We start from the raw sequence: 18,817 nt of genomic DNA on the forward strand, positions 1-18,817 counted from the left end.
CTGTTGATGTCACATGCTCACTCTGTAGAACATGCTGCAGGGTATCATCATGGATAGGACAGATCTTGGAGCAATCAGAGATGAGCGTCAGATCTTCTCTAACACAAGGGATGCTATATTCTTGGTTTCTGGAAGCATCTGTCATATACACTGGCAATGAGAATTGAGAGAAGAATGGGATTTGTGATAATTCTTTTCAGAAGGACTTCTGAAAGCAGTTGTTTTGAATTTCTCCTTCTTGACAGTTATCATGGCTGGTGGTTCTATTTAGGATGAAAAGGAGAATACAAGAAGACCACGTGGCAAATTTTACACACTATAGAGACTTGGGGTTATGTACGAAGCTGTATGTAGTGGTATTGGCCAAGATGCTACTACTGGGAGTGGGGGAGTAAAATCCTAGAATCTGGATATACAAGTCACCATCCTGAGCAGGCCCTTGAAGAAGAACACCTAGAAGTTATAATATCTTGTTATTTTTTATTATTAGATATTTTCTTCATTTACATTGTTTATTAGGTATTTTCTTCATTTATATTTCCAGTGCTATCCCAAAAGTCCCCCATACCGTCCCCCCTCACTCCCCTCCCCACCCACTCCCACTTCTTGGCCCTGGTGTTCCCCTTTACTGAGGCGTATAAAGTTTGCATGACCAATGGGCCTCTCTTTCCACTGATGGCCTACTAGACCATCTTCTGATACATATGCAGCTAGAGACACGAGCTCTGGGGGGTACTGGTTAGTTCATATTGTTGTTCCACCTATAGGGTTGCAGACCCCTTCAGCTCCTTGGGTACTTTTTCTAGCTCCTCCATTGGGGGCCCTGTGATCCATTCAATAGCCCACTGCGAGCATCCACTTATGTGTTTGCTAGGCCCCGGCATATTTGGGTCCTTTCAGCAAAATCTTGCTAGTATATGCAATGGTGTCAGTGTTTGGAAGCTGATTATGGGATGGAACCCTGGATATGGAAGTCTCTAGATGGTCCATCCTTTCATCTCAGCTCCAAACTTTGTCTCTGTAACTCCTTCCATGAGTGTTTTGTTCCCAATTCTAAGAAGGGGCAAAGTGTTCACACTTTGGTCTTTGTTCTTCTTGAGTTTCCTGTGTTTCGCAAATTGTGTCTTATATCTTGGGTATTCTAAGTTTCTGGGCTAATATCCACTTATCAGTGTGTACATATCATGTGAGTTTTTTTGTGTTTGGGTTACCTCACTCAGGATGATGCCCTCCAGATCCATCCATTTGCCTAGGAATTTCATAAATTCATTCTTTTTAATAGCTGAGTAGTACTCCATTGTGTAAATGTACCACATTTTCTGTATCCATTCCTCGGTTGAGGGGCATCTGGGTTCTTTCCAGCTTCTGGATATTATAAATAAGGCTGCTATGAACATAGTGGAGCATGTGTCCTTCTTACCGGTTGGGACATCTTCTGGATATATGCCCAGGAGAGGTATTGCGGGATCCTCCGGTAGTACTATGTCCAATTTTCTGAGGAACCGCCAGACTGATTTCCAGAGTGGTTGTACAAGCTGGCAATCCCACCAACAATTGAGGAGTGTTCCTCTTTCCTCACATCCTCGCCAGCATCTGCTGTCACCTGAGTTTTTGATCATAGCCATTCTGACTGGTGTGAGATGGAATCTCACGGTTGTTTTGATTTGCATTTCCCTGATGATTAAGGATGTTGAACATTTTTTCAGGTGCTTCTCTGCCATTCGGTATTCCTCAGGTGAGAATTCTTTGTTCAGCTCTGAGTACCATTTTTTTTAATGGGGTTATTTGATTTTCTGGAGTCCACCTTCTTGAGTTTTTTATATATATTGGATATTAGTCCCCTATCTGATTTAGGATAGGTAAAGATCCTTTCCCAATGTGTTGGTGGTCTTTCTGTCTTATTGACGGTGTGGTGTCTTTTGCCTTACAGAAGCTTTACAATTTTATGAGGTCCCATTTGTCAATTCTTGATCTTACAGCACAAGCCATTGCTGTTCTATTCAGGAATTTTCCCCCTGTGGCCATATCTTCGGGGCTTTTCCACACTTTCTCCTCTATAAGTTTCAGTGTCTCTGGTTTTATGTGGAGTTCCTTGATCCACTTAGATTTGACCTGAGTACAAGGAGATACGAATGGATCAATTCTCATTCTTCTACATGTTAACCTCTAGTTGTGCCAGCACCATTTGTTGAAAATGCTGTCTTTTTTTCCACTGGATGGTTTTAGCTCCCTTGTCAAAGATCAAGTGACCATAGGTGTGTGGGTTCATTTCTGGGTCTTCAATTCTATTCCATTGGTCTACTTGTCTGTTGCTATACAAGTACCATGCAGTGTTTATCACAATTGCTCTGTAGTACAGCTTTAGGTCAGGCATGGTGATTCCACCAGAGGTTCTTTTTTCCTTGAGAAGAGTTTTTGCTATCCTAGGTTTTTTGTTATTCCAGATGAATTCGCAGATTGCCCTTTCTAATTCATTGAAGAATTGAATTGGAATTTTGATGGGGATTGCATTGAATCTATAAATTGCTCTTGGCAAGATAGCCATTTTTACTACATTGATCCTGCCAATCCAAGAGCATGGGAGGTCTTTCCATCTTCTGAGATCTTCTTTAATTTCTTTCTTCAGAGACTTGAAGTTCTTATCATGCAGATCTTTCACTTCCTTAGGTAGAGTCACGCCAAGATATTTTATATTATTTGTGACTATTGAGAAGGGTGTTGTTTCCCTAATTTCTTTCTTAGCCTGTTTGTCCTTTGTGTAGAGAAAGGCCATTGACTTGTTTGAGTTAATTTTATATCCAGGTACTTCACTGAAGCTGTTTATCAGGTTTAGGAGTTCTCTGGTGGAATTTTTAGGGTCACTTACATATACTTTCATATCATCTGCAAAAAGTGATATTTTGACTTCTTCTTCTCCAATTTTTATTCCGTTGATCTCCTTTTGTTGTCGAATTCCTCTGGCTAGGACTTTAAGTACTATGTTGAATAGGTAGGGAGAAATTGGGCAGCCTTTTCTACTCCCTGATTTTAGTGGGAATGCTTCCATCTTCTCACCATTTACTTCGATGTTGGCTACTGTTTTGCTGTAGATTGTTTTTATCATGTTTAGGTATGGGCCTTGAATTCTTGATCTTTCCAAGACTTTGATCATAAATAGGTGTTGGATTTTGACAAATGCTTTCACCGCATTGAACGAGATGGTCATGTGGTTTTTGTTTTTCAGTTTGCTTATATATTGGATTATGTTGATGGTTTTCCATATATTAAACCATCCCTGCATCCCTGGAATGAAACCTACTTGGTCAGGATGGATGATTGTTTTGATGTGTTCTTGGATTCAGTTAGCAAGAATTTTATTGAGGATTTTTGCCTTGATATTCATAAGGGAAATTGGTCTGAAGTTCTCTATCTTTTTGGGTCTTTCTGTGGTTTAGGTATCAGAGTAATTGTGGCTTCACAGAATGAATTGGGTAGAGTACCTTCTGCTTCTATTTTGTGAAATAGTTTGTGAAGAACTGGAATCATATCTTCTCTGAAGGTCTGATAGAACTCTACACTAAACCCATCTGGTTCTGGGCTTTTTTTTTTGTTTGGGAGACTATTAATGCCTGCTTCTATTTATTTAGGGGATATAGGACTGTTTAGATCATTAACCTGATCCTGATTTAACTTTGGTACCTGGTATCTGTCCAGAAATTTGTCCATTTCATCCAGGTTTTCCAGTTCTGTTGAGTATAGCCTTTTGTAGAAGGATCTGATAGTGTTTTGAATTTCTTCAGGATCTGTTGTTATGCCTCCCTTTTCATTTCTGATTTTGTTCATTAGGATGCTGTCCCTGTGCCCTCTAGTGAGTCTGGCTAAGGGTTTATCTATCTTGTTGATTTTTCTCAAAGAACCAGCTCCTCGTTTGGTTGATTCTTTGAATAGTTCTTCTTGTTTCCACTTGGTTGATTTCGCCCCTGAGTTTGATTATTTCCTGCCATCTACTCCTCTTGGGGCAATTTTCTTCCTTTTGTTCTAGAGCTTTTAGGTGTGTTGTCAAACTGCTAGTGTGTGCTCTCTCTAGTTTCTTTTTGGAGGCACTCAGAGCTATGAGTTTTCCTCTTAGAAATGATTTCATTGTGTCCCATAAGTTTGGGTATGTCATTGCTTCATTTTCATTAATCTCTATAAAGTCTTTAATTTCTTTCTTTATTCCTTCCTTGACCAAGGTATCATTGAGAAGAGTGTTGTTCAGTTTTCACATGAATTATGGCTTTCTATTATTTATGTTGTTATTGAAGATCAGCCTTAGTCCATGGTGATCTGATAGGATTCATGGGACAATTTCAATATTTTTGTATCTGTTAAGTCCTGTTTTGTGACCAATTATATGGTCAATTTTGGAGAAGGCACCATGATTTGCTGAGAAGAAGGTATATCCTTTTGTTTTAGGATAAAATGTTCTGTAGATATCTGTTAAGTCCATTTGTTCCATAGCTTCTGTAAGTTTCACTGTGTCCCTGTTTAGTTTCTGTTCCCAGGATCTGCCCATTGATGAAAGTGTTGTGTTGAAGTCTCCCACTATTATTGTGTGAGGTGCAATGTGTGCTTTGAGCTTTACTAAAATCTCTTTAATGAATGTGGCTGCCCTTGCATTTGGAGCATAGATATTCAGAATTGAGAGTTCCTCTTGGAGGATTTTACCTTTGATGAGTATGAAGTGTCCCTCCTTGTCTTTTTTGATGACTTTGGGTTGGAAGTCGATTTTATTCGATATTAGAATGGCTACTCCAGCTTTCCTCAGACCATTTGCTTGGAAAATTGTTTTCCAGCCTTTCATTCTGAGGTAGTGTCTTTCTTTTTCCCTGAGATGGGTTTTCTGTAAGCAGAAAATGTTGGGTCCTATTTGTGTAGCCAGTCTGTTAGTCTAAGTCTTTTTATTGGGGAATTGAGTCCATTGATATTAAGAGATATTAAGGAAAAGTAATTGCTGCTTCCTATTAGTTTTGTTGTTAGATTTGTTATTCTGCTCTTGTGGCTGTCTTCTTTTAAGTTTGTTGTAGGATTACTTTCTTGCTTTTTCTAGGGCGTGGTTTCTGTCCTTGTATTGGTTTTTTTTTCCCTGTTATTATCCTCTGAAGGGCTGGATTCGTGGAAAGATAATATGTGAATTTGGTTTTGTCATGGAATACTTTGGTTTCTCCATCTATGGTAATTGAAAGTTTGGCTGGGTATAGTAGCCTGGGCTGGCATTTATATTCTCTAAGTGCCTGTATAATATCTCTCCAGGATCTTCTGTGTTTCATAGTCTCTGGTGAAAAATCTGGTGTAATTCTGATAAGCCTGTCTTTATAAGTTACTTGACTTTTTCCCCTTAATGCTTTTAATATTCTATCTTTATTTAGTATATTTGTTGTTCTGATTATTATGTGTCGGGAGGAATTTCTTTTCTGGTCCAGTCTATTTGGAGTTCTGTAGGCTTTGTGTATGTTCATGGGCATTCTTTCTTTAGGTTTGGGAAGTTTTCTTCTATAATTTTGTTGAAGATATTTGCTGGCCCTTTAAGTTGAAAATCATCATTCTTGTCTACTCCTATTATCCGTAGGTTTGGTCTTCTCATTGTGTCCTGGATTTCCTGGATGTTTTGAGTTAGGGTCTTTTTGCATTTTGCATTTTCTTTGATTGTTGTGCTGATGTTCTCTGTGGAATCTTCTGCACCTCAGATTCTCTTTTCCATCTCTTGTATTCTGTTGCTAATGCTGGCATCTATGGTTCCCGATTTCTTTCCTAGGGTTTCTATCTCCAGCGTTGCCTCACTTTGGGTTTTCTTTATTGTGTCTACTTCCCTTTTTAGGTCTAGTATGGTTTTGTTTATTTCTATCACCTGTTTGGATGTGCTTTCCTGTTTTTCTTTAAGGACTTCTACCTGTTTGGTTGTGTTTTCCTGTTTTTCTTTAAGGACTTGTAACTCTTTAGCAGTGTTCTCCTGTATTTCTTTAAGTGAGTTATTAAAGTTCTTCTTGATGTCCTCTACTATCACCATGAGATATTCTTTTAAATCTGGATCTAGGTTTTCAGGTATATTAGGGTGTCCAGGACTGGGTGAGGTGGGAGTGCTGCGTTCTGATGATGGTGAGTGGTCTTGGTTTCTGGTAGTAAGACTCTTAAGTTTGCCTTTTGCCATCTGGTAATCTCTGGAGTTAGTTGTTACAGTTGTCTCTGGTTAGAGCTTTTTCCTCCCATGATTCTGTTAGCCTCTATCAGAAGACCTTGGAGACCAGCTCTCTCCTGAGTTTCAGTGGTCTGAGCACTCTCTGCAGGCAAGCTCTCCTCTTTCAGGGAAGGTGCACAGATATCTGGTGTTCGGACCTGCCTCCTGGCAGAAGATGAAGGCCTGAAACAGGGCCTGTCCTATCAGCTGTTAGCTTCTGTAATCCACACTCTCACCTGCACAGGCAGACTAGTCTTGGAGGGATCCAAGAACCAAGATGGCTTCCCCAGGTGCTCTGGCAAAACCCTCCCAGGTGGGGAGGACACCTGTCATATTGCAGGGAAGGTGCCTGGATGCCTGGAGCCCAAAACTGGGTCTGCCTCAGAAGCTCTCCTCTAGGGACCTGGGGGGTGTCCTCCAACTCCTCGCCCAGGTGACCTGGTGCTGGTGCTGTCTGGAAGGGACTTGTGATCCTGGTCAGGCCAGGTTTTCTGCTTCCCTAATGCTGTCTCAGGTCTCGCTTGATTGGAATGGAACAAAAATTGTGTTCCACTCACTGGTGGTCTTAAGATCGCGTGGAGAGTCCTCTAGGAACCTTGGGGGTGTGTGTCCGTCAACTCAGTGCTCAAGGTGACCTGTGCTGGAGCCGACCGGAAGGGACTTGTGACCCTGGTCAGGCTGGGTTTTCTGCTTCCCTAATGCTGTGTCAGGTCCTGCGTGATTTGGAATAGAACAGAAGTTGTATTCCATTCATCGGTGGTCCTAAGATCCTGTAGAGAGTCCTCTAGGGACCTTGGAGGGTGTCTGCCGACTCCGCACCCAAGGTGACCCAGTGCTGGCGGTATATTTCAAATCCTATCCCGAAAGTCCCCTATACCCTCCCCCTGCCCTGCTCCCCAACCCACCCACTCTTGCTTCCTAGTATCTTGTTATTTTTGTAGCACCTGTAACATAACTACTTTAGAATTCCTATTTTTATAGTTAAGAGCATCAAGACTTAGCAATGCACAGGTCAAGTTCTAAGTTTGAACCAGGAATAATTGTTAGAACATGACTTTTATCTTAGCCTGTGCCATGCCCAAGGGCAAATGTCTCACATTCCTTAAAGTCATTGATGCAGACATACAGGCCTGTGAAGAATGTACTATTTGTTTTTATTATTAGATATTTTCTTCATTTACATTTCAAATTTTTATCCCCTTTCCTCACTTCCCCTCTGAAAACTCCTCTATCCCATACCCACCCCACCTCCCTGCTCACTAACCCACCCACTTCTGCTTCCCTGTCTTGGAATTCCCCTTTGCTGGGACATCAAGTCTTCACAGGACCAAGGGCCACTTCTCTCATTGATGTCCCACAAGGCAATCCTCTGCTACATATTTGGCTGGAGCTTTGAGTCCCTCCATGTGTACTCTTTGGTTGGTGGTTTAGTCTCTGGGAGCTCTGGGGTTACTGGTTGGCTCACATTGTTGTTCCTCCTATGGGACTGCAAACCCCTTCAACTCCTTGAGTCCTTCTCTAGCTCCTCCCTTGGAGACTCTGTGCTCAGTCCAACGGATGGCTGTGAGCATCCACTTCTGTATTTGTCAGGCACTGGCAAAGTCTCTCAGGAGACAGCTATATCAGGCTCCTCTCAGCAAGCTCTTGTTGGAATACACAATAGTGTCTGGGTTTGGTAACTCTGGAAGGGATGGATACCCAGGTGAAACAGTCACTAGATGGCCTTTCCTTAAGTTTCTGCTCCACACTTTGTCTCTGTATCTCCTCCTATGGGTATTTTTATTCCCCTTCTAAGAAGGACAGAAGTATCCACACTGTGGTCTTCCTTCTTCTTGAGCTTCATGTGGTCTGTGAATTGCATCTTGGGTATTCCAAACTTCTGGGCTAATGTCCACTTATCAGTGAGTGCATACCATGTATGTTCTTTTATGATTGGGTTACCTCACTCAGTGAAGAAGTTTCTATTATCAGCCACATTTTGCAGATAAGAAAACAGCTTAGGGGCTTCATGGTGATTTGTCTGCTAGAAAGTGGAAGACATGTTATCTAAAGCCAGGCTTTCAGTTTGTACCCTCTTAATTATATTCTTCTCAGCACACTTTCTTGTCTACATAGGGACTCTCAAAACCTAAAGACCATTCTGATTAGATACACAGCTAATGCTGTTGCCAAGCATCCACCTTTGGAGACTTTCTTCAATGCTGACATAAGAGTAACTTCAATCAAACTACCAATTTGAGGCAAGCAGTTACTTTTATATCACATTTGGGAGCTACAACAATGTTAATATTTTAAACAGTTTGCAACCCTTTCCCACAACTCATTTCTGAGATAAATTATTTAGAAAGCTATTTCTTAGGTACAATTCAACTTTGCTTGGGTGATAGATCACAAATTTCAAATGATAATTAGATAATTGAGGTGTCATTGTGCTCTGAACACTGGAGAGGTTTACATGGGCTCTCTCTATCAACAGTACACATCTCTGATTGGAGAATGGACTGGGTGAGAGCCATGTGTTGGTGGCTTTTGTTCTTCATTCTATCCCTCATATAGTCTCTTGAGTTTCAAAAGACTTCTTACTGCTTTTTGAGAACCAAGAGCAAGACAAACTGTGTCAAAAAAAATACCCACTTCAGAATCTGCCACCTGATATATGTTTAATACGAATTTCCCTGGGCATCCTGCCCCAAGTAGTTTTGCTTTGTTCAGTTTAATCACTGTCTCAGAACCTCCTGTTTTAACTGTGAGACAGATATGTCATGAAATATCATATAGTGCTTTTGTAAGCAAATGAGTGCAAGGTGAAAGGGCTTTGTGAAGTCTTGATTTCTGTATCCCACACTGGTGACCATTGCCCTTTAACCTCACAGCGCTGACCTTCATGTACCACCTTCCCTTCGTGACAGTGACTGGAGGTGGCACAGTGACAGTTCTTTTCAGTTTTCTATCTTCTCCTTTTTATGTGCATGTGTGTTCAGTCTATCTGCTTATGTGTTTGTGAGTTCAGGCAGATGAGCACACATGTGTGCTCATGAACACTTGCATGTGCAGAATACTGGAGTTGATGTGGGGAATCTTTTTTTTTTTCCTGAGACAGTGTTTCTCTGTGTAGCCCTGGCTGCCCTAGAACTTATTCTTTAGACCAGGCTGGCCTCGAACTCAAGAAATTCGCCTCCCTCTGCCTCCCAGAATCTTACTCAGTCGTTTCCCACCTTATTCCACTGAGGTGGGGTGTCTCTTAGCCAGACCTACAGTTTTAGGATATGGCAAGTTTTGTCAGCCAGCTTGCTCTGGGGATGGCTTGTCTCCACTTTATAAGGCTGAAACTCTCACTGAGTCACTGTGCCTTCCTGCTATTCACATGGTATGATGGTTAGCTTTAATTGGCAATTTGACACCACTTGGAATCATCTGGAAAGTGAATTTTAATGAGGGCTTGTCTGTATTGATTTGGCCTCTGTAGCATGTCCCTGGTGGTTGCTATAATTGATGCAATTGATGTGGAAAGTCTCAGCTCAGTGTTTGGCAGCACCATTCCCCAGGCCTGGAGTCCGGAACTGCATAACACTGGATACATCAAGCCGAATACAAGCAAACAAGTGAGCACGCATGCATCCTTTTATTTCTTCTCTTGACTGGATGTGATGTGAGAAGCTGTTTCAGAAGTTTCAGTCTTGACTTCTCTACTATCATGGGCTGTAACTGGAAGCGTGAGTTGTGGTAAACCTCTTCCTATAAGGTACTTTTATCTCAGCCATAGGAATGGAATGACCACATGTAGGTTCTGGAGATCCCAAGACTGGTTCTCTTGCTTGTGTTGCAAGCACATTAATCACTGAACCCCTTCTCTTCATTTCCTGATGAGATCCAGGGGGCTTAATGTTCTCATAAGTAAGGCCAGGGCTGTAACCTGGTCCCTGGACTCTTCTGTTGGGGATAACACATTTCCCGAATCTAGTGAGTGGATCTGTGTGGTTTGGTTCTTGCCAGGGAGATAGTGATGAATGAACCTTATGAGAAGGTTGCCAAGATGCTCCTCTCACAGGCCCACCAACGTTCTGTTCTCTACCCACATCCCCATACCCAACTAGATGAGGGAAGAGTTCATTGCCTCCGGAAATAGGCACTATCTGTGGGTTGATTACCGTGGGTGAGTGTGTGATTAAACCACAGTGAAACATTTACTCAGTGTCTGCTGAAGAGGAGAAGATTGCTCTTCAGAGCATTTCTTACATTGCTGCTCTCACTCTGAAAACAGCCGCTGCTTCTCTCAGCTTCCATGCCAGGTCCACATTCTCATTAAGGGCCTACTGTGTGCTGATTTTGGCCCTTCGCAGACTCAGAGAGGACTGGGACATGGCATGTGCTCTAGCTAGGGTCTATGTATAACCCAAGGCAGGCATTGCCTGCCTATTCATTGCTCTTCAGTCATGAGCCAGGTGATTCTGCTGTCTGCTGAGCCCAAGGATACTTTCTCTATACAGTCAAATTCTCACAGAGGATATCACTCTTTCCAGGCAGAGTCAGGGCTTGTGGAACTTGGCTAAAATACATCTGTTCTAGGAGCTTACAGCCTATATTAACTCATGTCATCTATATTAACATGCTATAGATGTTAATATAGATGACATGAGTGAGTGTGTAGAAGTAAAGAGAAAATGTAGCTTTCCCACAGCAAGTGGGAAATGAGAGGGGAAACTAGTGACACAGCCAGCAAGCTTACATTACAACTAGGTGGCTCTAAGAGCAAAATGACCTTCACCATTTCCTCCTTCTGTCCTTCTATCCTTCCCATCCGTGCTGCAATGTTCTGGGGATTTCTCTCCTTATGCTAATGAAAACTTGTTTCCCATCCTGTTAAAAAGGAAAGGAGAAAGGCAGGCAGGCAAGGAGAGTGGGAGCAAGTGAAAGAGTGTGAGTAACTCTGTACCATGTCCTGTCTACTTTTGCTGCCTATTCATCCTCTGGGCAAATCTTATGGAGATGGTGGCCCTACTATGTGTCCTCTCCCAGAAATAACTGCAAGTCTAAAGGTATCTATGTGGACACAGCCCGAGCTGGAATTAGAAGCAAAAGTGTATAGGTCCTCAAGTGTGGGCTTTGCTACTGCCTTTCCGTATTCTACTGCCCAAGCTGTTTCTTGAGCCTGAGATGGGATATATCAGGCTACCTCCAATGGCTGCTGGATGCTGTCTGCTTCTGTACACCTGTTCCCATAGCCAGTGCCTCTCAGGCTGTGATGAGGTGGTTTTGCTTATTTGCAGGGATCCATAATAGCAGGACTGCATCCTATGGTTGTACGTTAGCACAGGAGCTGAGCTTTAGCTGGCTCGAGTTTCTTAGTGCATCCCCAAGTCTTCAACAGTTAAAGCCCAGGGAAAGCAAGCTTTATATTTGTATGTGGAAATGCAGGGCTCTATCATGTACTACAGACAGATCTGTCCTTGTCTCACAGACAGATCTTGCTCTTTTGCATTCAGGACAAGAGTAACATTGAGAACCTCATATATGTGAAACTTACAGGTAAGCAATCAAGTACTTGATGGCTGAAAGAGATCTTAGGGGAGTTAGAGGTATTTTTTCCCCCTGACCATCTCTCTGAAGTACATTTGCTAATTTTGTTTTTCAGATGAAGAAATTTGGGAGGGTTAATACACCACTGTCTAGGGATGGGGTGAAGGAAGATGGCACTAGGAATGAGGAAGAAACTGAGCTAAGCTCCACTCCCCTGCATCCTTTTGTGAACTATTCTCATATATGAGTTTTAGTGAGGAAATGGAGGCCAGTATTATTTCAAAATTAATGAGAGTGGGACACACCTCACTTATAAGAGCTATCCTGAGCAAATTATATTACAGAGAATCTGCAGGTCTGCAGGAGTCTCTCTGTCTCTCTGTCTCTCTCTGTCTCTCTGTCTCTGTCTCTGTCTCTGTCTCTGTCTCTCTCTCTCTCTCTCTCTCTCTCTCTCTCTCTCTCTCTCTGTGTATGTGTGTGTAGACAAATAGTTGAAGCTCAGAGATCACAGGCTACTAGTGAGCTCTGGATTAGAGACTCTGCCTTTAAAAAAATTGGAGAACATCAAGGAAGGAACTAGGTATTGACCTCTAGCTTCCACATGTGCATTCAGACACTTAAACATATATTTACACTCACACATCTACCCTAGACACATATAATAAATAGACACAAACATAGGAAAAATGCTAATTACTCTGGAAAGAAGAATATAAAACCTGAGTGTGTTACTAGGAATGGTTAGATCAGCTACTTTCTTGTCTGATGGAAAAGACTTAGGTTCTTACAGAAGAAAGCTTTCTGCATAGGGAGGAAAGGTTAACAGTATAAAAATATTGCCAAAATTACAACCATAAGAGGTTCTTGCCTTTGGGAGCGAGCAGTCATGCTCAGATGGAAATATTACCTCGAAGAGCTGTGTTATCTTGGACTTGACAATGTGAAGCAAAGTCACATTTGGAAGGTTGGTTACTGATAAAATAAGTAATTCTGTAGTCTTCATTGTGCCCAAGCGTCTTAGTAGTTATGGCAGCATCCTGAAATGCAATGCTGATATCCCAGAAGACAGCTAATAATTTCATCTTAATAATCACCGTGCCATGTAAGATGACTAGATTCTTGATGAGTATCTTTTGTACCATGGTTGTGTGTGAGGTACACAGGGGATGAATCAGGGTAATGGTGTGGACCAAAATAATTTCAATTGCATGGACCATGTGACCTGTGATTTTCATTGTCTTTCAACCGTTGTCACCATCCCTCTACCTCTGGCTTAAGGCAACGTGTCATTAGCAGGTCTCCTTTGAGTATAGCTTGCTATAGGGTATTCTACAATCCAATCACCACCACCACCAATCTACTGCTCACTAGGCTTGAAGAACTTATTGTTTCCTACTCTATTAGGGCTAGACTTTCCTGTCTCAGGATTGCCTCCAATTTTACTTAGCCACATGTACGAGAACTTGACACCGCTTGACTGTATGTGGTCTCCTTTCTCCTGGGGCTCAGTTTCTCCTTATTTGTGAGCCTTTCATATTGCACATATTTACTTTCTCCTTTTTTTTCCACACAGGATATTTCTTTCACTCCTTCCTCTTCTGTCTTTCTAAATCATGTGATTACCTCACTCCAGTGTGTTATTCCATGACTTTTCTGGCTTAGAGCACTGGATCAATCCTCTCATACATGATAAGCTCTACAGATATTGTTATGTCATGAGTATAGTTTTTTTTCCTTGAAGAGTGACTTATAGATATCTCAGAGATCATACATAGGACTGTCTACTCTATGCTTTCTCTGTCAGCCTTCTCCCAACATTACTCTCTTTGATATATATACCAGCCACTGCAGACAGGATTGCATGGCTGAGGACCAAAAGGACCAGAGTGATCCATTTCTAGGAACAATGCATAATCCGGTAAGAACCAGGGAAAGGGATAAAACAGCCTCGACTGCTGAGGGGCTTGTCTGTAAGAAAACTGCTGTCTGTAAGAAAACTGCTTGTCTGTAAGAAAACTGGCAGCCACCATAAGGTATTTAGAAGAAGTCTAAGGCCTTACATCTGAGTGGAAGATGGTTGTCTGTGGTGGCTTGGGGACAGGGGACACAGCAGTGTGACATGCTTACTAAATGGAATTGTAGTTTATTGAGTAGCAAAGACTACCACCCAGCTGCCTGGGAATTACATTGACAAGATGCAAATGGAAGAGAATATTGTAGAAACCTTATTTACAGATCAATAGATAATCTTTCATACATAAAAGGTCAGCTCCAGGAAGGCAAATCATTAAAAAAAGAAATACTGCCTGCAAATAAAATATTGACTTAAAAAATCCATTCAGATGAATTCTTTGGAGCATATTCTTCTGATTAAAGAGATTTTCTTTATTTATAAGCTTTCTTTCTTAACCACTTCTGGTTCCTCTGTGAAACGTGAAGGCATTGATGAAGAGTGCTGATTTCTATTTGTCCTGAATTCTGTGCTATCAAATAAACAGCATGAAATGGAATCAGTACGGAGAACTTCAGAACAACATGTCTAAGTGTGTGTGTGCAGCAATTAGGATGCTCGAGTCAAATGACATCTCATCCCTGCTCCTTGGTAATTTCCTGCTTTTGGCTGAATTGATGCTAAATATTTATCCTGGCTTAGGAAAGCAAAAACCAAAATGACATCAACATAAAAACCAAACAGACAGTAGCTCAACCCTATGCATCACTACTGAGTCCTTGTCCATTCTATGCTTTTCTTTGTCTGGAAGCACGTTTCTATCATCCCAAAGAATGTCTGAAATTGTCTCTTTCATGACTTGGCTGCTAGATCACAAAGCAGATTTATTGCTGTGGCTATAACACGAATAAGCATGCAAGGAGGTATATGAGGGACTAAGCTCGGTCCCTTCCTGCTCATCACTTCAAGTCCTTGTCCTCCTTATAACTATGGGTGGAGAGAAAATATTTGGATTCAATTCGGCTTTGGTGAAGTGATAAGACTGGGGTCCTCACCTTATTGAGTTAGTCTTTATAAGAAGCAACATCAGGGGCTTACTCTTACCCATTCTTGCTTTTTTTTTTTTTAATATTCACACCCTCTTTGCCATCTGAGGATGAGAAGATGAGGCTATCTACAAGCCAGGATGAGATCTGAGAGAGTGGCATAATTTTCCATTGTCTTGATTTTTTTCCTAGCCTCCATAATTGAAATAAACTTTTAAGTGGCTCCATCTTGTGTATTTTAGTATGGTTGTCAGATTGGATTAGTGCAGAATAGAAGCTTAACTGGAAATTGTTTCCCCGAAAGAACCTTCTAGATGAGATCCCACTGTGTATCTGTCTTAGTGGCCTGGAAAATATTTCAAAAGAGCAACCATGGTCAAATGTATTGCTGGTTGAAGTGCTATTGGAGGGCAAAGTTGTTTAACTTTCCAGGCAGTATCATGTGTGAACTGCATGCTGAAGTGATATGCATATCTGGGGAAGGTTTAGTTTTGCTAGGAGCCGAAAGGCTTAATTAATATACACAATTCCTATTTTAAGTTCCTATGGGAAGAGTCATAGGACTCCATATGTAAGAAGATTCTATATGGTATAGAATGTCACTACTATGCAATGGATGTTTCCCCCAAATTTATGTAAAAACCCTACAGCAGAGTGTGATATTACAAAATCATGTGTAGAAATGGAATATTTCCTCTTCTCCCAATAGAAAGAATCAGAAAGAGGACCCTTTCAAAGAATAGACCACTGATCACCTGATGTTAGATTTCTAACCTCTAGGCAATTGAGAAATATTGACTTATGATTTAAACTACCCAGCTTATAGTATTCTGTTGTAGTAGTATGAACTGATCAAGATAATAATATTTTGATATGTTTTATGTTTTTTTTGTTTTTTTTGTTTTTTTGTTTTTGCAAGGCAGATTTTTTAACAATAATGCAATCTTTCCAAATTCCTTACTAGATATCTTGTTTCTTGGAAAGCAGGTTTAAAATATACTGATGAATAATCTTCCTAAACACAATGTGACTGGAACTAGCTACTGTGATCTGTCAACAGTAACAGGAAACAGATAGGATCAATATAGAACCCAATTGAGCATAGGGATTTGAGCAAATTTCCAGGTTTTGTGTTCATGAAGCCAGTCTTCCCCTGATAACGACTCAAGAGGAAAGGTCATGGCAAAGTGACAAAGGTCATGAAGAAGAAACTGGGCTTGATGACAAATGACACAGGTGTTATCTCCTCTGAGGTCAAAGGTTGAGCTTTGGTTTTTTTGTTTGTTTGTTTGTTTGTTTTTCCTATTCTACTGATGGTCCCCTGGCCGCTTCTCTTGTACAGTGAATTCCATATCTGCATCCTACAAGTTCCTCCTTTGTTGAGGGTCCCCATAATGAAGAATGAATGGTGATAGCCACAATGTATGGGTCAATACTAGTCCAACTCTAGCTTTGTTTTTGTGGTACTTAGGTTTGATCTTAGACCTTACACGTGATAGACAAGCACTCTACTGCTGAGCTATATCCCCAGCCCCAGAGTCAAATTCTGGGTGCTTAGTTTCAGAGTTTAGAATGGTTCCTCTTAGTCTTCATTTATCTGCTGTGTTGTGTTGTTTTTGGACAGGCTATGAAATGTGTGCATAAAGTTTTCCTCATGAGTCTGTCCTCTGCAGTAGAGGGTGGATTAGGGGTAGTTTGCCACTGGATCTATCCCAGAAACTCTGTTTAACTTCCCAGAATTCTTTTGTTTTGCTACAGAAGGGTCTATGGCCCCATGTTCTCAGGTATCTTCTAAAAGGTAGGAGGTAGGAAGAAAGAAGGAAGGACAAAAGTGGACAACTATGTAACTGCATATGGTATGTGTCCATGCAACTGGCTTGCCTATAACATGGCTTAGAGAAAACCAACCTTCTGTTGTCTCTACATCATTCCTGGGATTCCTGTCAGGGATAAGGTACACGAGGCTCAATGGATTCTCATTTGCTGAATATTAGTTTTTAGTTCCCATTCAGATTGCTGAGTTTCACAGTGGCTCAGTATCCTCTTATACTTACTAAGTCTAGTTAATGTGAACCAAAACTTAGGGCCACAGAATGATATTATTAGCTGCTCATATTTACTGAATATCTATAGTGATATGTGTGATAGAGCCAAGGTTTTTCCACCTTGTCCCTGATGTCTTCATTTAAGATCTGACACAGAGCTGATCCCCAACTCCCTCATACTCCTTCCTATGGAAAAGTTAGAAAATCGACCATCTCTGTCTTGAGGTCAAATTGACCGAGTAAACTGCTGGTTTATGCTTTTGGTAAACTTTTTGCTTCTTTTCCTTTCCCCTGGAACTGGCAACAAGGATATAGTTTTTGCCTTTAAAAGCTCCCAGCAGCAGAAATCATTCAGGGCTACTCTTTGAGAACTGTTTCTCTTCAGCCAGTCACCAGATGGCCTGATAAAGACTCTCAGATTTAGACTCTGATTTTTGTCATTGGGGTCCTTGCCCCATGACAAAAGGCACAGTGAAAACTTTTTATATACTTGGATTGACTGCAAAGGTGTCCTTCCTCAGGCTCATTTTTCTTACTGCTTTACAGCTCTATATCATGACTATAGCTTCTAATGTCAAGAGCTGACACCTATTTCTTTACCTCTTGAATTCAGATGGGTTCTGTGAATTTCTGTGTCTAACAAAGTGCACCAGAAGAGATGGTATACTATTCAGGGTATATGCTGAAAACCTTGTACTTCAAATGTCTCTCTTGGAACTCTGGGATCTCAGTGTACATAAGCCTACCCAAGCATGGTGGAGATGATCATTATTCGGAGGAGAGCTGAGTCATTCCAACTGGTACCTTTGACAATACCCTGCCCCAGATGACTTGCAGACTTGCTAGAGATTCATGAGTATGTTTAGCTGATGTCAGACAAAGCCAGTCCTGGTCAACAGATCTATTTGGCTGAACAACTGACACAGGTAAAAAGTGATAGATGGTTATTACTTTAAGGCTCTAGGCAGCATTATTATGTTAGCAACTTACATGCATTATTATTTCCATTCTTTTGACAAAGAAACAAGCTATGGGGTCCTTGCCTCTAACAAAAGGTAGTGAATGGACTCAGAAAGTTTAACTCCAGGGTCTACATTCTTTTCTGCTATTTTGTAAGATCTCATCATAAAGTTCAAATAGCTGTCAAGCCCTCAGCTAAAGTAAGTCATTTGAATGTAGGAAACTGTTTTGCTGATGGGGACAGGCCATAGGATGGAGTTCAGCATTAGAAATCTCTCTGCTGATAAAATACCATGACAGTTATTGACTAAAATGTACAAAACAAAGAACTGAGAACTGTCTGAGAAAACTACTTCTATGCAAAACAAGTGAGACAAACAGTACCTTTGAAGTCAAGGTTACAAGATGAAAAAAATGGCTGAAAGTTTGATTGCATCTCATTAAACCTAAATTATGATTGAGATGTAGACAGTTTGTGTGACAACCCTGTAAATGTGAAAGACATCCTTCATTTGAAAATGAAAATGAAATGCTGTTACATTAGTGGACTTTGCTTATTAAACAAAACTAAACTCACTTCCAACTGTCTTCCCACCTTTGCTTTGGTCACTCCTGCCCATCCTCAATGAAAAAGCAATAATTCCTCATAGTAACAACTGGAGATTTTACTAAAATAAGAATGCACAATTTAGTAACAGAAGAGTGCTGGGATGTATGAGCTCTTACAGATATCGGAGACTGGGAAGATTCTGGAAGGCCTCAGGGTTGATGTACAGCAGATTGTTAGCCTTTTCAATCCTACTGTAAAAGAGGAAGGTGTGTGTAAGCAACTTGAATGGCATGGAGTGTCATTTATTTTTCATGTCATACAGAGTACATCAGCAAATAATTAATGAAGTCATCCATCCATGTATCTATCCATGCATCCACCCATGCATCCATTCATGCATCCATGCATCCATGCATCCATGTATCTATCCATGCATCCATCCATGCATCCATGCATCCATCCATGCATCCATATATCTATCCATGCATCCATCCATGCATCCATGCATCCATGCATCCATGCACCCATGCATCCATCCATGCATCCATCCATCCA

General features: G+C 41.1%; 1 protein-coding gene across 1 annotated transcript in view; it reads right to left on the minus strand.

Moving 5' to 3' along the window:
* Positions 1–18,817, minus strand: part of Fshr (follicle stimulating hormone receptor) — a 215,724-nt gene that overhangs the window by 41,681 nt on the left and 155,226 nt on the right. Inside the window, exon 4 of the mRNA NM_013523.3 lies at positions 18,439–18,513. Coding sequence (NP_038551.3) covers positions 18,439–18,513 — 75 coding nt within the window. The remainder of the gene's footprint in view (positions 1–18,438; positions 18,514–18,817) is intronic.

This window comes from Mus musculus, chromosome 17 (genome assembly GCF_000001635.26).
Source record: "Mus musculus strain C57BL/6J chromosome 17, GRCm38.p6 C57BL/6J".
NCBI classification, from domain to species: domain Eukaryota; kingdom Metazoa; phylum Chordata; class Mammalia; order Rodentia; family Muridae; genus Mus; species Mus musculus.